The following is a 26,130-nucleotide window of genomic DNA, read 5'->3' as shown; positions in this document are numbered from 1 at the left end:
GGTTTTGCCTGTTAATTTAACATATTTATTCAAATAAAATCCCATCATCTACTCATAATGCTTCTAATCACCATATACAATGATGCACAAAACCGTTTTAAATTTCTGTAGTGCCAGACATACATGCACACAATTTATTCAGACTGATCCCAGTGCAATAGCAACCATTAAGGCTGAATGGCTCGGCGACAGATATTTGGACTCTCAAACTTTTACAATTCTTTTCTGATATACCACTCATTTTAAAGCTTTTGGTGTAAAAAAAATTTTCACAGTCTCAGTTTTCGAAAATCAAAAATTTTCATTTTCCCCATAGAGTTAGCACACGGATGGCAGCCATTTTGAATTTCAAATATCGGTAAATCTTGGGTAATTTGTTTCTTTCTTACCAAAATTGCACGTTGATCTCAGATTTTTATTCTTGATTGTGAAAGTATGGTTGCAAGATTGATTGAGGAAAGTTTGAGCAAAAGTTAAAGTCTTTCACTTTCAAGGCACACGCTACCTTAAAGCAGAATAATGCGATGACAAGAAAACTGCTGTACACACTTCATAGGAGAACATTTTATTGCATTTATATAAGTATTTACAACACACACATTCCAAACTCTTTCTAATAAATACAAACTCTGAAACATTTGTACAAGTTTTTAAACAAAGGTACACAAAACCTTGAATAGCATGTGTGTGTGTCACCCAGTGAAATATCTTAACAGGAGTGAAATGACAGTTCTGAACTTGTAATACCATGGCTGAACCAAGACATACAGTTTTTCTACATACCACTGTCTACTCTGTGAGTGGCAGTGCACTGATAAAATTCAGCACACCTATATACCACTCCTTGTATTCATGATAGAATACATATCTCAAGCTTCACATGACGACTACACCGTGCCATGCACTGGCGCAGCTATCTGTTACATGATTAAGTCATGGTATATCATTCAAAAACCTGCTGAAAATCAAGTACTTTTCTGTAGTATAAACTGAACAATTTTTCAGCAGTGGTATTGAACAAAAATCTCTATACAACATTCCAATATATGCAAAGTGTACCAGTACTCTGACGCTTATGACACCAGACCAGTTTTCCAGCTCCTTCCAGAAAAGGTAGGTTTGAAATTCCAGGACTTTCCAGGAGTATACAATACAAACCTTGTTGATCAACGGCAAGCCAAGAGTGACATAAAATCTGAATAAGAACCCTTAAAATCATCACATAGCTGAGTGTGAAGACAGAGTGAAGTACTGCAAACTTGTGGTGTGTGAATGGTATCCCTTTGCCTCTCACAGAGACAGTGCAATAATTAAAATCTAAAAATATGGTACATTGAACATAGTGTAAATGGTGATACAAGATAATTTTCTCTTGTTCCTAAATCAAATCACACCCCCTGGCAGTCCTGCAGATTGTGTACTTTTTATAAGAAAGATAAAATAAATATAATTCTACGTCGACATGGGATTCTAAGTACTGTTGTGAATATTTTTCTGAAGGAGTTAATATTCCAAGGTCAAAGGTGAGACATGCGTAGGGATATAATCAGAATCAGATTCTCATTATGAATTGGAAATCAGATGTGGCTGCCCAGACACTTCACACTAATCTGTGTTGATCAGTGGTCAATTCATGTCAGATATTAAACCATTTCAGAAAGCCTGCCACTCTGTCTATTTAGTCACACTGTAGTTGGTTGGTTAGACAAAACAATTTTATATGACTCAAAATTAACATCAAAATTATATTACATCTCTGAATCTAATCATTATTGACCTTGAATCCACAAAACAACAAACTCCAATTATTCAGTACAACAATGTCATGTCACATGCAGAATACCAAAAACTTAAAAAACACGTTTTAAATTAGCTAAATTTTACAAATCTATTCATTAACATAAATACTGGGGTACTGAATGACATCAGTAAGTACAAAGTCAGCCATGCAGTGCATGCATAGCAGTTCAAAACAAACATCTACAAACATTAGAAATGTTTTTGTTCTGATACCAAAGAAAAAAAATCTTGCTGCAAATCTTAAATTAACTTGCTTGCAAACTGTTTTTTTAAAACTTAACACACATTTGGTAAATGCAATATTTTCAATTTTTTTGGAACTCATGTTATAAATTTGAGATACTGACTAACTTACAATATCTCCCATCATGTTGCAAAGATAGCTCAATTTTGGGTGGAGTAGCTGAGCAGAGGTCATTAAATGGGTGAAAACAAAGAGAAAGTTTTCTACATCATGTGAAAGGCGAAAACCCAAATAATGCCTTAATTACTTTAATGTTTATACTGTACAATGGAAGGGGAAAGTTTCCACCGTTTATGTGGCATGACATTTAGAAATCAAGTCACAAGACTGCAAAACTTCAAATAACTTTGAAACAAGATTTAAAGTTTTATCTATTCATCTGGTCAAACAATTACATTTTTTCTCACTTCCATTGTCTCTCTCAATGATCTAATCAGATCTACAGGAAGGTATGATCGCAGAAAATATAAACATGATCTCAACATAATTAAAAATCTCATAGGCTAAATTATATATAGAGTCAGCCGAAACCCTAAAAACATCCAAAAATATTAAATAAAACTGTACAGAGGTAGTTTAGAAATAAATAGCAAATTATGCTAAAGTAACTGATAGACAGTGAGAAAGAAAAACTCTTAGCCTTTGTAGTGCCGTGATTTGTTAAAATCAAGAGTTACAAATATTAAAAGGGAAAACAATACTAGGGGGTCATCCCAACTGCAGCTGTGCATAGGGACCCAAACAACAGGTCTGTTGGTATGTACTACATATCCCATCATCCCTTGTGCATATCCAAACTTAAAATTGTGACTGTACCAAACACTGATTACTGCGGCCGTAGCAGCTTAATATAAACAAAGGGATACAACCAAATTTTATTTGGCAAAGCGTAGCAGTGATTGGAAAGCAACAAAACTGGCGCAATATGCATCAAATGCTAAATTTCCTTCACATTTGCTCGGCGATGTTCATCACCAATTTCTGGGCCCAAGACAATGTTTAGCAACAAGAAAGTGGCACAGTCACAGATGGGACATTCCCCTCCCTTTAACTGTACAAGAGCTTGAGAAGAAAATGTGATTATTATTCTTGGACAAATATTGCAGGAACTTTTCACTAAAAGTTCAGAAAGTGATCCAGCACTGATTTGTATGTACACAAAAACAGTCATGCAAAGACAAGAGAAGACGACTTGGACAGCTTGACGTAAATTAAGGCACAACAACATTGTCATAGAAACTACAGCACAGTATATACAGATACCGATTGAAACCAAAGTGTTTAGTAATGATTAAGAAAAAAACATATTTACAAATTAGGATATATTTTCAACTGATCATCTATCTCTGTGGACTCTATACAACTGATCATTAATTCTGGGACAGAAGTTGACTGAAAGATTCAGTGGTATATCTCCAACATCTCTGATTGCCAGAGTACCTAAAACATGACAGAATCTCTTAGTCTTGGAAAGAAGTTGTATCTTCGGAGAATTCTTGGCTGCATTTTTGTGATGTTTAAGTTCTAGGCAGAATGTTACATAACATCAAGTTGTGTTACTCTTTGAAGCTTTCAAACTATCTACACAACGTTTTATTGACATATGACCCTTGAACTCTTAATTTGTGACTTTTTGACCTTCTGATTTTGCAATGAAAACCTTGAATTTTGCCTTTTCAACCAATGAGGATCAACTTAAATTTTCCCAATACCAAAATTTCCGTCAACCAAAAAAATTAAATTCTGATTTAAATTTCAAACCACAGATGAATATTGTCTAAAATAAAGGACGGATAGTCTATTAGAGCAGGACGGAAGAGCATACATGTATTAAAATTTCTTGTTGCTATAGTACTAGTGCTATGGTTTTTCAATTATCCATTGGATACAGTAGTCTTCAATGGAAAATGTAAATGATATCCTAATGTTAAATGTGTACTTACACAGTAAAGGTTCAAAGTCATTTCAATGAAATAGTTTTTTTTTATAAAACAAAGGATCTTACACCTTTAGTAGCAAGCCAGCTTGGCCCTCCCTTGACTGTCTGCCTCTCCTATCATATCGTATCATTTTTTTGTTCCCGTAAATTACTGATGAAAACTTCAATATTACTTCAAAATAAATTTGACCAACTAAGTTTCTCTTTCTGTCCAGTAACCATATCTCTATAAACTAAATCATTCGCTGGCCTGATATTTTTCCACTATGACTTCTTGTTTCAGAACTATCAAAGTCTTAAAATTTCTCATTTTGACGTAAACAACTGAAGTTCTCCCTTTTCTGATTAACATTGTCATGCTTCTCAATTATCAGTATTTTTGTCCTCCTGAAGATTACATTTAATGGTATGCTTTGTCCATCTCCTGCACAGTTCCAGCACAACCTAACCTATCTCTTCCTATCCAGGAGGTCAAATGTCAAAGGTGAAAGGTAAGTACCAATTGCCACAGGTTATAATCAGATATGCACTGACAGAAGCAGCAAACCCAATCCATACGATGTACAATGGTGCTTTGTGTACTAAGGAAAAAATGGTTCAACTAGTTTGTTGAAAAAATGACAAGTCAATGGTGATTTCAGGCCGGTTAGTTATCTTTCTGCTTCTGCTATCTGTATTTCAGTATAATTTCAGTAGTATGCAATTCTTGTCTGGTTGTCAGCCTGTGTAAAAAGCCACATCAACAGTAAATTTTCCACTAGACATGTCACTGAACAACCTCTCATTTTGTCATCAAAATGATAATCTGTGTTTTGTAAATTTTTACAAACTAGATGATCAAAAGTTTAGCATCATAGGTAAGGACTGCATGATTCTATTTCCTGATGACTGAGATTACAGACCGAAACAAACTGAAACAGAGAAGCTGGCACACCAAAACATTTGACTGACATGACTTAAAGTTTTGCAAAGCTGGCAGTGCCTGCCATTACTCTAATACTTGCTTGAATTGTAATGTCAGCAGAAGAAAAACTGGATGAAAGACACACGACATGATGAACTTATTTCAAATATTTAGAAATAGCTGCATTTTCGGGGCAGTTTCAAGTCTGATTCACTCCAAATTTGATGTGAGTGTTTGCAAAGTAATAACTCCAATCAAAATCTTTATCATATGCTGATTCACTCTGAATTTGAAATGATTGTTTGGGATGTAATTACTCAGATGTGAGTATTTTGATAGGCAGTTTTATTCAAGTCCAAAGCCTTCTGCATTGGAAATGGCAATGGTCAGTTTCTGTTTCATCTGTTTTCTGTTCTTGTACGGCGGTAGACACAATTGATTGAAGCAAGTATGAGCCATCGGTAACCTGGGAATATAAACAACAACCATGATATTAGATTTAAAACATTGTGGAAAAGTACATATGTCATCACGTCGTGAAAACAGTCGCCACCAAATTGCTGATGTTGACGTTGTCCAGCAAGACAACAACAAAATAAAATCTCTCTCATTTTAACTCTAATAAACCAGGATATTTGGACGTAAAACTCATTGAAAGATGACTGAAACTTAGTGATCAAAATCTAAAGATTAATTTGGCAACGTTTTTCAAGTGTCTGAAGCCAAACTTCATGTCTCCATCTGTGACAAACACATTAGTAAATCCATCAAAAATTGAAACATTATTCATTTTTCAAAGTCATTCTACTGATGGGTGTCTGTAAGTAACATGTATTTGTCAAATTGATTTGAAAAAATGCAAATTGTGGTTTAATAACCCTTTCACCACCATGGTTTCACCTAAACCAATAGTTACAAATGGTGAATATGGAGCTATTTACAGAGATTTGGGGGTGAACAGGTTCAATTATCAGTAAAGACAACATGTCTCAAACCATCTTGCATTGTAAAACTTACATGCTTGTTGAAGTATCGACTCTCATTATCTTGAAAGTCATCTCTGACATTCCACCGATTGGAATCCTGTCACTACCTGTAGTGAACAGTAACAGCTTCTTCTGCATGTGAAGGGGAAAGGCCTTGGCTATCTCCCAAAAGTACCTGAATCAAACAGATGCTGCAGGTGAATATCACTATGAAAACAGTGGACATCGTATACTTTTGTCAATGTTTCTAAAATCAGCAGCAATTTGTACAAAACTAATAAGTCTTATTGCTTGACTTGATAATGCTACCTGATTGGATGATGAAATATTATTAATCAATCACACCAGGGTTTGAAAAATTTTGTAAATGTCCTGCTTTTGTTGATCTTGTCTGGTAAAAACCATTTAATTATTAGCTAATATGCCTGCAAATCAATGTTCATAATTGCAAGGATTTGTGATCCAGTGGAATAGTCTGTATCAACAAACCTGACTGGTGGATCTGTTTTAGCGTAACCTTCATACGATGTCACTTTTTCAAGTTCTTCCAAATTGAGGTTTGGATTTCCACAGACCAGGATCTCCACTTCCTCCGGTCGGAGCATGATCAGTGCATTGGACGCACAGACGCTATGGAAACCGTGATAAAATGCAGCAAACTGATGGTATATGGAGTCATTCAGGAGATAATTTATGTACAGGTCAACGTACTCTGCAAGAAATAATAGTTTAAATCAGTTGGTAAGGTTATGAAACTACTGGTACTTTTTAAGGTAGAACGCACCTCGGGGACAGATATTCAGACTCTCAAACTTTTACAACTCTTTTCTGATCTACCACTTGTGGGGTTCATTTTAAAGCTCTTGGTGTAAGAAAACTTTTCAACGGCTTAGTTTTTCAAAAATCGAACATTTTATTTTATCTCCATAGAGTTAACACAGGGATGGCGGCCATTTTGAATTTCAAATATTGGTAAATCTTGGGTTACTTGTTGCTCTAGTACCAAATTGGCACGGTGACCCCCGATTTTCATTCTTAACTTAGTAAGAGACTGGCTGAAAGTTTCATTAAGAAAATTTGAGCAAAAGTTTAAGTAAGAGGTGCATACTATTGTATAAAATATTCTTACATGCTTTCTTCAATGATGAATTGTCATAATTATTGGCTTCAACAATGGCTTTCACTGACTGAAACTGTTTCATTTCAAAAGTAACTTAATTACTACGGTACAACACCATCACATGTGCATCTCTCATTAAGTATGTACAGTTAAAACTAACTTTTAGCAAATTCATGGTCTGGGGGTCTCTCAGGCATAGCAATAGTTTCTGTTGCTCTGCGCTCTAGAAAGTTCCTCTATCAAATATTTTTGTCTAACTTATATACCACTGGCAGTACACAGTATACACATATTGACTGGCCATGAGGGCAACAGCATACGTCTGTACCCCGAGGGACTGTGAGTCACCCCCCAAAACAGTCTGTTTTTGGGGGTGACTCACAGGCCTGAGGGGTTAAAGATGTATGCTGTCGCCCGCATGGCCAGTCAATATGTGTTTTATAACACACCTCATCCGTAGCCATGCATAAGAACGTACTATACAAAAAACTTGTCGCATGAATGATGTAATATGTTGAAGTGGTTCGGCAAAAAAGTTTTCCCCGACAGGCCCGCAAATCTTCTGGAAAAACGTTCAATGCACTTTTGATTATCGTTTTCGTTCGTTCCGAGTCCTTGTTTGAAACCAGAGCATTCGGTTCTTCTTCAGAAAGTAGGATAAACCGAGAAATTTCTCGACTATCGTTTCACTCGGCCGCAGACGACATATTTGTTTAAATTCCAGTTCGCACATGCGCCAATGTTTTTTTGACGTCAGCGGGCATCATTTTTCAGAACTGACGCCTGGCAGGCAACAGTTCGGACAAATGATGCCTGATGACGTCGTTTACGTGGATCAGCACAAAAAGAAAGCATCCAATGTGACTACCAATTGGCGAATTAGAACAGACTGCGGATGAGGTGTGTTATAATACAATTTGTTTAGCTTTCCTACATCACTATTTATATGAAAATCTCTGACTTACCTTTTCTATTGCTATTTGTGACTGGAATCTGATCTCCATTGGGTTTCAAGGAATGTGCTCTTATTGATCCGTACTCTTGTAAATTTACCTGGTGAACAAAAAACATTTCATCAAACATTACATTAGGCATTGATGGCTGGCCAACAGAAGTGTTCTGCGATTAAAATACTTAAAAGTCATGGTCTAAAACTAAAAGAAATCACACTCTGTGACATTAAAATGATGATCACAACAATATGCTTATGACCAATATAAGTATGACCTTCTATGGCACATATTCTAAAGTTGATACAATGTGACATATTTTATACATTACATTTAATCATTATTTTCAATTTTCATTTGTTACATCTTCATTTAATCAAACTGCACAAAACTTTAGAAGGAGTCATTTTCCATCAGATTTTTGTGCCGGAATAACAGAAGAAAGTAACCAATTATAACTGACCATTACAGTTTGCCCAAACCCATTTCGTTTGATGACAGGTCTGAAACTGTATGGAAATATAATGAATGGGATAAAATACATGGCATTGTTTGTGTACCTGGAATGTCATGCAAAGGTCATCTTCAACATCTCCTTCATACTCCAGTAGTTCTCTCAAACCGTGAGCTAAGTCCTGAAGATAAATGACAGATTCAGCATTTATATCTCTTCTCTCATATTTTAAATCATAAAACAAGGGCCAGATAAGTCTCTTTTTAAGAATCGTCATTCTCACTCATACGTTCCTTCATTAAAGGGACATAAGCTGTAACTTGTGGCAAGTTTTTCAGTATTCTGCTTCTGTATATCAACTACCGTGTCTGACCCTAATCAATTTGTCATGCTGAAATTTCGAGTATTATTTTTGTCAACACAGCTTGTATGTGTGTAGTGATCATTGTTTATTGTTTACAATTGAATTCTAGTCCGGACTTGAATACAATTTTCAACAATAACAATGGAGTTTGTACTCAAATACGTTGTGTTGATATGCTTAATACTTGGCATTGAATTGCAATTTAGGGATTCAATGCAGAAAGTGTAGGGAAACCAAACAACAACAGATCTGGAAAAATAGCCGAAATATACAGCTTATAGAGCTTTAAATAAAAAGCCTGGGTGACTTTCATCAAAGACAGAAAACAAAGATATGTGTACAGGCTTGATCATACTATCCTTAGATGTAAAAATACCGCAATTATTCGGTGTCGCTCAAATTCGATCAGAATTGGTATATACCAGTATGGGTACCAAAGATCAACAATACATATTGTTTCTATCTGTTCAGTGCAGGAAAATTCTACGCTGATGTTATGACAATGATTTCTGCACAGTACAACCAGAAAAACAAGAAATATTTAAACCAGCAAAAAAAGAATGGCAAAAGTAAATAAGGTCTGAAACTTTTGGTACTGGAGTTCAACTTTAGCAACATGCATAGCAGAAACAATTAGTCCCTTTTAGTTAGACCATAGACAGTCTTCCCCCCTCTACTGTCAATGGTTTGATCTGGTCTGTTAATATGTAACAGTTCATAAACAATAACAGGAAATGACTCAAGCCTGTTTCAGACACTGGCCATCACTCCTGCACATTTGCAGGATTTCGCTTTTTCTTACCTCATATGCACATTTTTGACACTGAAAAGTTCATTTGAACAAATTCACATCTCAATCCCTGCATCTACCTGTACACCAAATACTGAGATGGTAGCTTTGGCGGTATGGGAGCCTTTGTGTGTGACGTACATACATCCGCACATACCCACAAATATACAGACATAAAACGCCACTCAGACTCCTCATATAAGCTCTTTTTGGTATTTATATATAAAACCAAATATGAGCTAAAAATGGCAGTCTTCATCTCCTGTACCTCCTACAGTTAATTTCACTAAGTTTTTACAAAGTACGTAAATCATTTCATGTCAATCATGGTTCATTAGTCATATGAAAGCCAATATAATCAACAATGGCTCATTAATGATATAAAAGCCAATATAACGTAATACCTTCATAGGTCTCACTCCCAATGACATCACAATGCCCTCTTTAATATATAAAAATAAACATTGGTCCAAAAATTGCCTCCTACTCATACACCACTCGTCAATGATTAAATCTTTTTAATATTTGACAAAACTGGGGTAACCAGCTTGAGAAACTTTATTGTTCAACAAATGTTTTCTTTTGCCTAGCTTGACGTCATACAACCCCATGGGACTGATAATCATGTTTTCCTTTTCCATCGCTGTAGTTTGAATTGACTGAATTAAATGGTACGGAAACAGGCAAGAAAATTAATTGTCATTAAAACTAGTCAACCCTGAACTCACAAACTGCTCTATTTTGGGTTGATTTTGAACAAAACTTTTTTTACTGTTTTGTGTTTATATTTACTTAAATACTTTTCTGTGTTGTAATGGCTTTTTTTTAAATCTGGTAGCACAGGACGAAACTCTATCCCATGTTTTGATGACTTGTAAACCACATTTCATTTTACCTTGGTGCTACATGGAAACAAGGCAGACACTGAACAAAATTTGAACTGACATTTTTTCTCTAAAGGGACAATATTCTGGAGTTATCATCTAGTAAGTTTCTTGATATCATAAAGTGAACAAATTGCTATATGAATAAAACATTCTTTTAAAGCATATTTAGGTACATCTGTTGTTATGGTGTCTTTCTAAATTTCTGAGTTTTCAATTCTTTGTAAAATTACATGTTTTCAAAGACAAGAATTGCCGATCTCTTTTTGTCTACAATTCTTTCTTTTTCTTTCTACATTGACAAGTACACTCAACTGATGGACTACTTACTGGAGATACACCAGCTAAGTCATCAATGACCATGTTAGCTCTTCCCACGGGTGCTCTGGGGTTGTTATACGGCACCACTGCCGGACTCAGCAACTTCTTGTACGTCACAGGAGGGAATCTGATGTCCAAATTGATGCTGTTGTAGACAGCCAGTCCCATAAGCTGTTGTGAGATTTGTTAAGGGAGGACAGTACCAGTTCTAAAGACAGAGGTACACGTATTCTGACTTGTGACCATTCAGTTACTTGGACAACAACACTTAATGTCAGGTTTCTCAACTTGCAATTTTTTCCCAGTCTTTGAATTAAAGCAAAAAAATTATTTTTTGGGATGGCTAAAAATTCAACATCTTAATGAAATCACCAGGAATGTGGACAGAAAGATGCAGACAAATGTGCCTATAAAAAGATCCTATTATATATCGTCGTCTCTTAATTATAGTATTTCTGATACGTGAGCTTAGTCATGTATAACTTCTACACAGTCCTTTATGTGTAATAACTACTTTTGTTTGATGCGTGTGACCCTAGGACATTTACAACGAAGCATCTGGAATTGGCATGTGGATGATAACTCTAAGGAACTAGAACGGAACAGAGGTGAGACGGAAAAGTAACTCGCAGCAATACTTCAGTATAGTGTACTGTTCCCCCTGGCAACAAGAGTTACAAAAATATTTGATTTGCTCAAATTAATTAGCCTTTCTTGTGAACCTTTGGGTGAAGTCTCATTAAAGTGATTGTGTTTAATGTTAATAAATTATGATGGAGTATCTAGGTTTTATTTTCACAACCTTCAGATCCGGAATACAGGCCCGGAATACATGCCAGGCAAGCCATGAACTGACGGCTGCTATTAGAAGACTTGGGTATTTCTACATATTTGATTATGCTATATTTGTTATTAATCTTTCTTTTACAGGTCTGATGCAGCATATGGGGAAAAAACCTAAATTTCAAATAAAATGACTAATGCTACGGCATATGTTGGATGACATTAATATCATGTATTGATTCTGGAATTGTCAGATCATTATGAAATTGTGTTTTGAATTCGTTACAATATCCTTCTTTGCACTATCCAATTGCTCTGAGTCGATATGGGTTGTGGCATTTGTTTGATCAAAAACCAAAGTATAACCTGCAAAATTTGTTAGTATACAACTTGTTTTTTGTTCATTTGGAAATGTGTTTCATACAATCTCAAATGTTGATGAGAGATATATTAGGTCTGTTTCACGGTCAGACAATACACACTGACATATGATAAGTTAGTCAATATCGATCTGTAGAGTGTTTACTAGACTGTGCCTCAGGGATAGATATTTGGACTCTGAAATTTGTACAATTTTTTTCTGATTTACCACTTACTTGGGCTCATTTTAACCCTTTGAACCCGGCTCAGACAAAAATGTCCGCATGATGTCATAGGTCACCAGGGGGTCAGGGTGCATAGGCTTAAAGCCCTTGGAGATAGAAAAATTTTCACTATCTTAGTTTTTCAAAAATTATAAATTTTATTTTCCCCATAGAGGTAACACAGGGATGGGGATGGCAGCTATTTTGGAATTTCTACTGAATATCAGCAAAGAATAGGTCATTTGTTTCTGTAGTATCAAACTTATATGCATATTGAGCTCTGATTTTTACTCTTGACTTGGCAAGAGAATGGTTGAAAGTTTCATTGAGGAAAGTTTTAGCAAAAGTTTAAGTCTTTCACTTTAGAGGCATGCACCACCTTAACACATGTCAGAGAACACTTTCACAGGTGATATATTTTATGCACCTATCTGTCTAACCAATATAGAAACCTCTTGAAAGATTTATGAAATCACTTCTTTCAAGGTTGTTTTCCAAGCTGAATATAGAATGAAACATGAAGTGAAAACAGTTTACCATCCTGGGCCCCTTCCTTCCTTCCCGTTTGGAGTATTACTACCGTTAAATGCTTCCTTGTGAATACATCACCCTGCACACTGTTTCCGTATGAAATGTAAAATATCAACATAAATATGGATTTTTCCTGGCTGAGCTTGTTAAATAGAACATAAATGATGAATTTCCAATGGAACATCTTTACGTACACTTTATGGGTATGGCTTCCGGAGATTTACAGCAGCTAACTTTTAAATTTTCCACAAACCATTCTGTCAATTATGAATTCTTGAAATTTCTTTGAAATGCAATACGCAGCATAGAGTGTCAGATTGACCTGGAGGGTTCTAAGATTTGGACGGAGCATGTTTCAATACTTTAACACAACCTATTCTGGCACTGCAAAATAAGAGAGATGAAAGTTCACTTTTGATGAAGAACTTTCTGTGAAAGGATACAACTCCTACAAGGTTGAACTCCTGGTTGCAGTCAGTACAGGCGTGGTTAAACCAAAATGATCTTGACTTTGAATCATGTGAAAACATTCCTGCAAAGACAGACATCAACACAGACAAAATTGTCAGTGAAAAATGAAATCTTGCTCTTAACTTCATATCATCCTTTGAATATTGGGGATACAGTTCTGAAAAGTTGCAGTGCAATAGAATCGCACCGAAACAATGTAACTTTACTTCACTGAAAATGATTTGTGTTCAATAGCAATATTGAGTCAAAACTAAACTATGCAGCACACACCGGCAAATTACCAGGTACAATTTCTATCAATTTCATTTTTATATAGATTTTTAATTCCGCACTTTCAAGTCTTTTGAGTTCAAGATACATGAATGACTCACATTTCGTGCATAATTTCTAAACATCTGACATCACAAAATGACACGTTCTCAATGTTCATTCACAAAATTAATGAAGTTACCCTTATAGTATTCAATGAAACTACTAGATACCACACCACTACAATTATTTACAATTAAGGCATAAAAAGTCATTGACTGCCACAGGGGAACTATTTTTTTAATGCATCACCTACCATATTCTTCTCTGAATATTTTGCGCAACAAAAGCAGAAACCATTCCTTGGTCAAGCCGCCCATATCCAGACCAGGCTCTCCGGCAAATGTGACTCGCAGTTTTTTCTTCAGGTCATGTTTCTTTTGAGCAATCTTGGAAGGAGACAAAAGAATGCTGCTTTATATTCTCAACACATGATGACAAGAAATAGAAATACATAAATTATAAAGCCATCATTCAGAGTGGATATGGGAATCTTATAATAGCATAATAATTGAATGTTACAGCCTTTTGCTGAAACTTTCAAGGGAACTTTCAACCATTCTCTTTCATAAAATCAAGAATAAAATTTTGGAGTCATCTGCAAATTTTGGTACTGGAGAAACAAATTACCTAAAATTTACTGATATTTGAAATTTAAAATGGCTGCTATACCCTGTGTTCACTTTGGGGAAAATGAAACTATCTGTTTTCACAAAAACAAGATGGTGAAAACTGCATTTGTTTTGTAAAAGTTTGAAAGTCAGAAAGCTGTTCCAGAGGTGCATTCTCGCTCTGACACACTTGACAGTTTTGCTTCATATCCCAAAATTGACACTGAAAGGACAAAATCCTCTTTAGATGGTCCTTTAATTGTTTTTTTGTTTCTTGTTAAAATTGTAAGCAGTGATTTATTTCTGCTCATTTGCTAAATATCTACTCACTTCTGAATGGTTTAAGATGTACTTATTTTGTCACATCTAACATGCGGTACATGTATGATGGTCAAAGTAATGTCAGCAAGATAACCTTCAAAATATATTCAATTGTAAAAAAGCGAAACATGTACAGTGATATTTTTGTCTCTGTGTATAAAATGTAGTAATAATCTCCTTACCTCATGGAGTGAGTCGCTGACAAGATGTGACCGTCGCACTTTGAGATTTAAGAACAGCATTCCCATATCTGGTACCTGCCTTTGTTGCACCTTGGCAACCAGACTCCGCTGTAAGGAATTGAAAACAACCATGAAAGGCTCAAGTATTTCACTTCTGTACTTTCATCTTTTCGCCACAAAAATTTGGTACAGCCCTATTGTAGCATGGCAGTTTTGGACCTCCACACAGGGACATGGGGTTGAAAAGTTTAATCACAATTTAAAGGTAGTATGCGCCTTGAAGGGGAAAGATTTAAACTTTCGCTCAAACTTTCCTTTATGAAACTTTCAACCATTTTCTTACCAAATAAGGAATAAAAATCTGGGGCCATCCTGCAAATTTGGAACTAGAGAAACAGTGTACCAAACCGTTACAAATATTTGAAATTCAAAATAGCTATCATCCCTACCGGTATGTTAATTCTATGGGGATAAATAAAATTTTGATTTTAGAAAAACTAAGATGATGAACATTTCTCTTACTCCAAGAGCTTTTAAATGAGCTACAACAAGAGGTAGACCAACATTGAGTCTGAGTAATTGTCCCCGTGGAGCATCCTACCTGAACTGAACTATTGTTTCCAACCATTATCTTGGACACATTACAATAATTATCGAAATGTTCCAAAATATTGAAAATTAAAGGTATTTCCAAAATGACCTTATAAGTATACATTAGCACTGCATGAAGTGTTTGTTAATTTTTAAACACAGTGTCGTGCAATGAAGCTGAATTTAGAAAGTTGTGAAAATACCCATTATCTGATTAAAATGATGAAGTTTTGCTGCTTCACTGGAGAAGGCAATCATATGGAACTCACTTCTCCAAATGCACAACACCCAAATAAATTCAAAATTGCTATTTCAAGTAATAGCAAACAATAGTTAATGATATTGCCTACTTAAGAAATAATTAAATTTGTAAAATACGTTTTATTTGTTTTGGCCAGATCATTTTATTGATCAAATACGCCTATTTAATCATTAAAATCTAGGATTGGTCTTTACAATATAGACAAGATACCACTGAGACGATAGCTCCACTCATTAGAAATGACACGTTGACTGTGACAAAAGTCTGCTGAGAAAGTAAGTACGTGAATTCTAAATTTGCATACAGGTCGTATCCTGCGCAAATTATGATTGTCATAGTTTGTTGTTGCTTTTCCAGGAAGTCTCTGTTGACACATAAAGGGACAATTTTGATGAATACTGTTAGATGCTATTTTCATTTTTGTTCCATTAAACAAGTTTATTCTTTTACTTGTCTCCAAATTTTTTTTCAATACAGAGTATCACCCTTGCTATAAGACGGTGCTTTGTGCGTCATCTGTAACGTTATTGTTGACAAATAGAAACCAGTGTTGCAGCCAGGACGTCTCCTTGCGACATTGTCCCCAAAACAGGACCCTACAATTTCAATAGTTTTGACTGGAGAATAGGAGTCAGTGAAATACTTTTACAACTTGTTGGGTTCATTTGCGTTGCTATGGCTTTAAAAGGTCAAAGGTTAGCATCAACACATCTACCGGTTATATGTCCTGAATTGTATTATCATGTCTTTGTTTCCAAATAAAACCATAAAAATCTGTCTTCATCAATATGAAAATTGAATAGGTAAACTCAACATTCACCTGGGACATTGAGGATTTGTAATTTGGGAAGAGTTGCTCCACATAGAAATTTCAAAAATAAAACATCACTTTATCACTACAAGCTACATGAAAAACAAGTTAAGTTAATAAGAGGTGTAACACAGTGCTATTTGTAAGGGATGAACAATGCTTGAGAATTCAATAATTCTCATCCCTTCCAAACAACACTGCGTTGCACCTCTTACTAATTTAGAGAAATATGGTTTTTCTTTGCCAGGTTAAAGGGTTAAATATGATAAACTTAGTCTTTTTTGTACACCCCATTAGGTGTATCTTCATCAACTTTAATACATTACTCCTTTTGACTTGGGTGTCACAATTAATTTTGTAAAAGTTTTTGTCAGAGTTTACACAAGAAATTATTCTGAAAATTGTTGAAAAGCTGCCATTGTTCCGAAATGGCAGTTCATTTGTCATGTGGAATGTTTATAGTGGTTGGCATGGCAACCTTGATTGAAAAGTAGAAAGCGACACTCATCACAGACGACACAATTTTCCTGGATATGGATGAGGGATTTCAGTTGATGAAGCAATCAAACAAGCATATTCAACACTCCATGATGAGACAACTGCATCAGAATAATCAACTCTTTGTAATAATCATATGATATAAGCTCACTGTATCAGAGTAAAAGAGCATTTACACATGTTGACTAGCCCTAGGGGTAAAAGCATATTTTAATATGCTTGGGAGACTGTGAATTGCCCCATAACAGTCTGTTGCAAAAGGCTGAAAAGCTTGGAGAAACAGATTTGGCCAACTCATGAACTCAAGGGGGAACACCGTGTGTTGATACAAAAATATGGCCATTTTCTTCACTGAAGGATCAAGCTGATCTTTTGGTTTTTAACATACTTGAAGAGTGACGGAAGAAGAACTTGTAGTTGTACGAAAAATAACAAGAATACTATCAAACCGGATTACAGCTACTGTCCCTTTAAAAAATACAAATTCCTCAATATCTCAGGAAATACCCACAATTTTACAAAAAGAAATGATATTATTAACAGTTTTATCATTTTGAAAAAAGAAAGACACTCACCCTGGCCATGACTATCATCTGTTGTTCAGAATCTTTCTGCATGATTGTCCTCTTGGCAGCTAAACTCAGTACGAAAGGATACTGGCAAAATGAAAACCTGAAAGTTGCAAAAAGAAACAGGCTCTGTTGGACAAATTTTCTCGTTTCCTATTAGCACTGCCTTTGTTGGTCATTTACCAGCTTCTGACATAGGCAGTGTAATAGCAATTTGCTGATTAGCCATAAATTAGATACCAGTGCAATACAACACCATATCAAATTGTACATAATGATAATGCATACTTTTCTCCTGCACATACTCTCTTTTAATACAGAGTATTTTCAACAATGCTGACAACTTAAAGGTTCACTTTTTTCCAAGGAACACTAAATTCAGGTGACTATTTGATTTGCACTGGTGATTTTTGGCTGTGAGAGTCTAAAATTGACTTCTGGGACACTGTATTTTTGTAGATGTCAATATTGACTGAATGCTTTCAACAGCCTTATTCATTTCACAAGCTTGCAAAGTTCCTACCTAAATTGCATACACAAACACACACATACACAAACACACACACACCAATTTATCAATCAAAATAAGCCCTTGCCAATGAAGGAAAAACCCTTAAAGTCGAAGAACATGTTTTTGCTATTAGATTGTACTGAGCCAACAGATTGAAATCATGGGCTGGGTTAACTCACACTTGATTCTTGGACGGATTTTGCCAGGCGTAGTACTCGGACATTAGATCCATATTATCCAGAGTTTCATTGTAGAACTCCAAATATGGTATGATCGTAGGTGTAGACAAGGTGTTGGCTGCATCTGTTTGAAAATCAAAGAATCACATATGCAAATATTACAAAACTAAAACTGATGTGAACCTAATGAAGTGAACAATGCATGAACTATGAACAGTCACCACGGATAGTGAGTCACCATTATAAGATTTTTCTTTAAACAAACACTATAATTTTCATAAAGAATATTGTTGTGTTGTCCTTCCAGCATAAGATGTGTAACCATTTCAGTCCTTTCGAGAGGGTCCCCGTATGGTCATAGGTTACCAGGGAGGTCAGAGTTCAAAGGGGTGAAGTGTTGTGATACGTAAAGAAATGAATAATGAAGATAACTTACTCAGAAGTGCTAAAACTTTGGTTGCTGAAGGAATCCACCATGAACATTTATTCATGGATGGCAGTTCTGCACGAGCCGGAGGAAATAAACGTATTGATATGAATTGCACTAATTTGTGTACAGTGCCTTGAACTTTTCCACAGGCAGTCTGCAAAAAAATGGAAGAAAAATAGTCAAACTTCTAGAAAACCTGAACTACTCAGTGTAAGAATGTAGTTGATATTTAGAAAGACACATGAGTCACGAAGGAATAAGTCTTTCTGAGAATTGGTTGACTTCAAAACACAAGAGCTTGCCTCTTCAAACACCCAGAAAAGGGAGAGGAGAGAAGTGATGAGAAAACCATGATGTATGTTTACACACATTCTGTTTAGAATATACTTCTTTAATGAAAGTGCCACTCCTGACTGTAAATTATGAAAGTGCCATGATTGGATGAAATTTTAAAGTGATATTCCACCACATTTATTGCACGGAATAAAGGCCAGATATGAATAATTTGCAAATTGATACACACATCAAACTAAAAGCCCACAGTATATGTACAACAGAAGAGAAACTCAAGAATAAAAATTTGCAAAGATACAAATTTTGTTGATAAATATAGAATTCTATAGTTTGTATACCATAATTGAAGTGGAAAATAGACTAATACTCTATAAAATAGTCTTTAGATTCCTAAAAAAGTAACAGCAGAGTCGAGAGAATGAGTAAATTTTATTTTCAAACTCTTTTTCCACATGATACCGGTACATTGGGATGATAACAATTCAGCATCCCCACATTTTTGGGTTTGTGTCAAATTTCTGTTCAGCTGAAATGTGAAATTCTGAAACGATTTTCAAGGAGTGGTAAAAACATTTGATTCACTGAAATGCTGCCGTACGTAATATAATAATTTCACGATGATTGGGAGACATAAACATGAACTTGTGGTTGAAGAACCAGAATGACTTGCATTCTGAATGCAATTCAGACTGAGTATTGATTGAAAGTATTAAAGGACGACTTGATCAAAGGATCTGCCCAATGTCGATCAATGAAGATCAATGAGAAACAATGAAAGTTTTGTGTTACAGTGCAATAGGTAACCCAGGTAAAAGGCATTTGCTTTCAACAACAAATACTCTACAGGTAATAGTATTAACATGTGCAGACAGCCAGATGGCAAATAAATTCTACAATCACGAAAAGCATAAGTGTAGGGTCTTTTTTACGATAAAGGCCACTGCGGAACTGTTGCTACTTTGTATTTCTATGATAAGATCTTTGCAAACAAGACTAAAACGCTCTCCCAGTAAGCAAAAATTAACTTGAAAGGTACCGCTTTCTCAAGTAAGAGTGACTGTTTTAACAGAAATGAGTCAATTAAACATGAAGCACTTCACAGTTCACTTAAACCACTCTTTTTGATTTCATTTACTGGTATACATGTACCAGTAGTTGTGGACAAATATAACCAATGAGACACTTTTGAAATATGTAACAGAATGAACTCCTCGATAGATGGATATTTTCTGTCATTCTTAATTTAAATTTAAATCTATCATTTTTTTCAAGCCACTTTCAGGTAGTAACATTGTCATCTTACAAGGAAAAATTATTCATTATATAATATTGTATTTTCAATTCCTTCAAACTTCACATTACGCTTTATCACTAACACTTGAATTATTACCTTCATATTTTGCCCCAAATTCTTTTAGCTCTTATTTTGTCAATGTGTACACCTGATTTGATCAATGTACATATTCTTAAAGAGGCCTCATTAAACCAGAATTATGAGACACTGAAAATCAGGCTTCAAATATCACCAATCATCATATCCTCAATAATGGTTCATCAGGTGATAGTTAAAAAAATTTCTTCATTAAAACCCTCATCAACACTCATCATTTTAGGTTTACTATCTTTTTAATGTTGATTTAATAATCTGTTATAGAGGCACCTCTACTTGTCTGATTTGAAGTTGCTTCTCACATAATTAATTTGACTGGATCATTTTACATTTTTCACATTAAAAGTTCCCTTTTATTTACTTAGTACAGTATAGTTTTGTTATGAATTGTGCTGTCACTGGATGTCACTCAACTCAATGACTTAGACCAAGATGAAGTCACAGATCAAGAGAAAGCACAAGTTTCTCTAGTATTCTATGTGATTTCACATTGTAGTTTTCAAAATACCAACTGCAAATGGTGTCATAACTTTTACAACTGTTTGTATGAGCACCAAGATTTTCAATATTCTGACTTCTCTGTTCATTAACCTGTACACCCCCGATTCAAAGTAAACAGGTCTGCAATAACAATTTATGACAATGGATCTAGGCCACACCATTATGGCGAATGGGTTAAACATTTTAGCCGTGACAGATCCAGCAGGTGACATGAACAATTTGCTGCAAAAAAGACAGGATGGGCTTTGTGATGATGTTACAGACATACTCACTTTTTGAACCAGTGAACAAGGAAATGATGATCGTGGTCCGTTAATGCAGCCATTTGTCGAAGTAAATGTGCAAATATTACATAGGTTGACGTCGATACAAACTGTGGATTCTGTAACAAAAAGAAAACAAACATAAAAAAAGGTAAACGCATTTATCATTATTATTAATTATCCAATGTGGATGAAGCAAACATTTCTAGCAATATGCTTTTTTTTTCCTCATCTTTCCCAAAACATCAACAAATGTACAATTTTGATAACATAGAAAATTTAATCATGTCACAATAAAAGCAGTTGTGAGAAAATTTCATACTGTTACAACACTGTATAACTTGTTGAGAGAGATGCCCTATGACACTATTTATTCAATCCTAAAAGTAATACACATTGAACAAAAAAAATCTTTTGTGGATGGAAATTATCATTAATGGATGGAACTACGATATGACGACCTCTGAATATTTTTGTAATGGTGGTTTAGCAAATACTCATTCCACTTTGCAAATCTGGGAAACAACATCACGCTGGGTAAATCTCAATGAAAGCAGAGAACTAGTGAGTCAACAACTGTGTTCTATTGAAATGGTTTCTTCTTGCTAAAAGCTGGATCAATTAACCTCTTCCTTATATCCTTGGAGATTTTACGGGCAAATATTCACCATGGAACTCAAAAGACTTCATCATCGATTTTGCTTTCAGAATCTAACCTTCAGCCTTCACGGGTTGCAATTTTAAAATACATTAACAGAAACACTACACTGGCTATGAAAAAAGAAGCCCTCTTTTTACTAAACACCTGTTCAAATTGAATCAATTAAGATGCCTTGAGGATTATTCTGAAGGGAACCCTAGGACTTTGCCTTTATGGATTCGGCAGACTATAAAACCAAAGCGCTATCATTATTTTCTTTATCAAAAACTCCCTTTTTTCGGGGATAACATTTTACGGCTTTAATAATACTATACAAGTGTTGATATTATGGCTAAATACAGGAGCACATTTACTGTATTGTATTAAATGTCTAACTATTACTGGAAAAAAAACTTGTATGCAATATCCGTCCTTTTTGATTACCGTCCATTCTATCGAGTCTTATTGGATTTTTAAAAATTCTGTTGTAAAGACACGCACGCATTTATTATTGTCAGATGCTTACAACTTCCTGCATAATTATCCACAACACTTGGCAATTACTAACAACCTTATCAAAAGACAATTTTCATATTTCTGCAGACACGCTCTGAAAACGACACATAAATGGAGGTTTTCCATTCGTCAAACAACGACGTGCCTCGTTGATTCAATTTCAGTCTGGCACAAGATGTGAAATTACCCTATTTGCGACACACGCAAAGAGCAAATTTCTAGAGTGCAATTAAAGTCTTTTTACATTAACGTTTGCAACACTGCATACATTCACTTGTTCCATGGTCAACTTGATGTAAAAATTTATGAAGGAGAAATTTGATTATTTCTTGAATATATTGCCGGTTCCCTTAGAAACCAAAAATAATGGACCAGACGGGCAGTTGGAGAACCCTTCGATTAATGCATAAAAACCTTGGCTATATGATACACAATCACAATCGGCTAACATTACGTTTTTCATCGCATCCTTGAAAAACCATTTGTGATGGAAATGGTGTATTTACTCTCAGCATGTGAGTGTGGACATAAAAGCAAAGGAACTGTACAAAATCAGGTGATGCATGGCTGCTAATTTCCTTTCGTTTCAACTTTATTTTGTCGGTCTACAAAGCAGAATCTGTCCTTCATTGTGTACTGAAGAATATCGAAAGTAGAAGGAACTCAGGTAGGTTGTTTCTCTCGCCAAAGAAATGTAAGCACATAAAATAAAATATTAAAATCACACATGAACATTGTCATACTTGTGTTACAAAAAAAAACATTTCACTGGTCTGAAATGGTTACTGTATCACTTTTGTCATTCAGTGGAAGGTGTACGTTGAAATTCTTATTGTCTTAGAATTTTTGAGTCTTCAGTAAATCCATCTTCCATGTGAGATTTTTCACTGTGACAAATTAGCATAATGGTTATGAACACCTGTTGAAGCACCAATAGAAGCTGCCACATTTGCTGGATATCACATTCAAGTTGAAATTTTGAACAACTGCATTCAATTACATGGGTTTCACCCAAATATAATTGTACACTGGACAAAATTCAAAGAAGACAACACAAAAATACATTATGCTATTTTATAACCAATTTCTATGTGTCTTATAAATATTCAGCCAAAATGTATGAATTCAAAATTATGGTTTTAGAGCATTGGCAGCCATCAACAGTTCCACATGACAGTATCTCCAAAATCTCAACACAGACCGAAAGACATGCACAATACGTGACTGTCTGAAACTGCTGACATTACTGCTGAAAATTTATTGATAATTAGACTAACTACACAAATTGAATTACGGAAAAGTGGCAAATCTAACAGACGGCAATGAACAATCTGCCCCCTCAGATCTGGCAAATGACTGCTTAGTAACGCTATAAATTCATACACTGCATTCAATCATTGCATAAACTGGAAATCTGCAACAGGTGGTGACATTTCACTTTTCAATATTGATCAACATGTAAGCACTAGCACTCTACTTTTACCGAATAAAGAAAATCTGAAAATTCGAGTTCAACACTGCGTTAAACAGATAATGAGATCTAAAATATTCTGTGAAAACTCTCAAATTTTGCTTAGCTACAATTTACACCTGGTATTCATAAATGAGGTAACGATAAAATGACTAGATTTAATATCTGAGAATAGCTACTCGTGATGGTGTTCTTTGTACCGTAATTTGTGTACATGACTAGTCCACTATTGGTCTATATCAACAGGTTGTCACCATGGTGACCATTTCAAATAGCTCGTTGCCATAGAGATCAGTTATGCTACATTAGCTCATCACTATGGTGATGAACTCAGCTACATCAGCTAGTCACCATGGATATGAAATCACTTTAACAAAATTACTGTGATACGTACATACAGACGATATAATTCATGGTACAACAATTAGATCTAGGAAGTGTTTTCAAACTGTTCTCAGATTAATTTTGCGAAAATACAAACCACAATGTTAGCAATTACAGCAATATTTTCAATACTTTCACACAGTACCACTGTCACTGAACCCCGGGAGGAAAATTAAAACCATTGGCAACTCTTGCACTCAAAAATAGACTACTCAACCAAGGTTTGGACAAAAATACTGCCATCTAAACTTAAGTTGATTTCCTCACCTAACCACTGAGATTTCAACAACTTACCTGTACAAGGATCAGATACGCTCTCAGATCGTCTTTATTGCGTGGTCTACAAATGAAAACAAATGAATATATTAGCTTCACAAGCATGAAGGAAAATATACCTTAAAGGAATAGTTAAGTTTCCCTTTTTTTTTGCTGTATCCTCTTTTTCAGGAAGAAGCTTTGCTCTTGAGAATGATATGCCCTGGTGAACGTTACAGTGGATAGTGGAAAATTTGTGTAGGAATACCTAAATAATCTTTATCTTCGATTGGAAAACAGACAGACTGTGACTGTGGTATAATACTCATTAAGTTTGACTGACATTGACATTGACGTTGACATTGAATCCGTTAACCTACATGCAATATCGGCCGCTAAAACAGTAATTAGTAGAACAGTGTTACCCAGCAATTGATAATGCAATCCCTAGAGAACTGGGAAGTGTGTTCCCACAATGGGACAACTAAAGCTGATTGTTTACTGTTCATTTTCCCTACAAATGATGACCTATTTGAAAGGGCTTATGATTATGCTATCAAAACGAATCTATACTATAAATGATAGTCAATGGTTGACGCGCTTTGTCTGGCAGTCTCAATGGAAACTGCTGAAGGCAAAATTGAGAATGAATAATTTCTTTCCAGGACAGAATAATCAATCACATGCTCCAAAGATACAAATGTAACGTTCTATAGTAAACACTTCAACCATCCTTTGCTGTCCACTGGGTCTTGCTATTCCTGTTATTTGATGCAATGGAACTGTGGGTAATTCAAAACATATGTACTGAGGAGACGAAGGACTGATTAGCTGTATGTGGATTCTGATGAAGTTTGATAACTTTCAACTTGAACATGGTGCCGTGGGTAAAAGTGGATAAAAATTGTTGCTGAACTGATCACTGTGCCTGACACCAGACACTGCAGTGTTTATTATATTAAAGTTTAACTTGTAACATATCTCATCCAATATCCATATTGTGATTCATCGATTTAAGGTCACATGGTGCGCGTTATTTTGGCACTGATACATGCAAAGAGCTAGTTACTAGTTAACAGTTTTAGAAACTGTTAACTGACTGGTAAACAGTTTGGACAACTTTTCCCTGGGTGTTTTTGAAAGTGTCACCGATGCATGCACATATTCTGGAAAACATAGGAGAAGATGACAGTGTGTCTGGGATAAGGCAAGAGCGCTAGCACGGGAATGTATAGATTTTTCAGCGCGAAATTGGATGAGGTGACACATTACAAAATACTGATTACAAACATCCCGATTGGCTATATTTAGACAGCATGCGTTTGTTTCCCTCAAGCCTGAGAGTCACTTAACACAAGTCTCCTTTAGTCTATGGCTTTATGTTCTGGGGCAACTTTCAATATGCTGATACCCAGTCGATATATGCAATGGTATACCATAAATACTGAAATATTGTGAAATCAGAGTCTTCAAATATAATACTATTTTAAAGGGAGGGTGTTGTCGGGACTGTGTGTGTGCCACTTTCTTGTTTACAAACAATGTATTTCACACATGATATCTAAATGCATCATGTCAACAGAGCTGCAGCATTTAAATTTTACCATATTCATTGTTAACAACATGTTTTAACTTTCGTCAATCGCCAACGTAACCTAGATAAAGTGTTTACATCAGTTGTAGGGGTCCCTGGCAACCTTTGAGCACAGTTCCGACGACACCCTCTCTTTAAAAGTATTTTATGATCAGGATCTCAATTGGGAAAATCTAATATTAGCTTTCGTTACATTACACAAATACAATGTTAATATATTGTGTTTCAGCATGTAATTTCATTTCTGAATGGTGGCTTGCATATGGCAGAGAAAAAAGAAGATATGAATGCCCATTGTTTTCAATAGATACAGTAGACCTATGTAGTTTTACAGTGAAACAGGAGTGAAATTTAAGACTCAACATACATTTCAATAAAACATGAATGTAAATTATGTTTTCGTTGCATAAAAGTCAGCATGTT

At 35.3% G+C, this 26,130-nt stretch overlaps 1 protein-coding gene across 1 annotated transcript in view; it reads right to left on the bottom strand.

Moving 5' to 3' along the window:
- Positions 1-549: 549 nt before the first annotated feature.
- The window catches only part of LOC139120600 (probable E3 ubiquitin-protein ligase HECTD2), a 45,889-nt gene continuing 20,308 nt past the window's right edge, over positions 550-26,130 (bottom strand). Inside the window, 15 exon segments of the mRNA XM_070685108.1 lie at positions 550-5,353; positions 5,905-6,048; positions 6,363-6,585; positions 7,959-8,046; positions 8,504-8,578; positions 10,766-10,927; positions 13,098-13,186; positions 13,691-13,823; positions 14,549-14,656; positions 17,286-17,382; positions 17,970-18,093; positions 18,406-18,527; positions 20,257-20,283; positions 20,857-20,966; positions 24,153-24,198. Of these exon segments, the coding sequence (XP_070541209.1) occupies positions 5,233-5,353; positions 5,905-6,048; positions 6,363-6,585; positions 7,959-8,046; positions 8,504-8,578; positions 10,766-10,927; positions 13,098-13,186; positions 13,691-13,823; positions 14,549-14,656; positions 17,286-17,382; positions 17,970-18,093; positions 18,406-18,527; positions 20,257-20,283; positions 20,857-20,966; positions 24,153-24,198 (1,669 nt within the window). The 3' untranslated portion in view covers positions 550-5,232.

The sequence above is a fragment of the Ptychodera flava genome, chromosome 20 (genome assembly GCF_041260155.1).
Source record: "Ptychodera flava strain L36383 chromosome 20, AS_Pfla_20210202, whole genome shotgun sequence".
Lineage (NCBI taxonomy): Eukaryota > Metazoa > Hemichordata > Enteropneusta > Ptychoderidae > Ptychodera > Ptychodera flava.
This window is presented reverse-complemented; position numbering and strand designations above follow the sequence as displayed.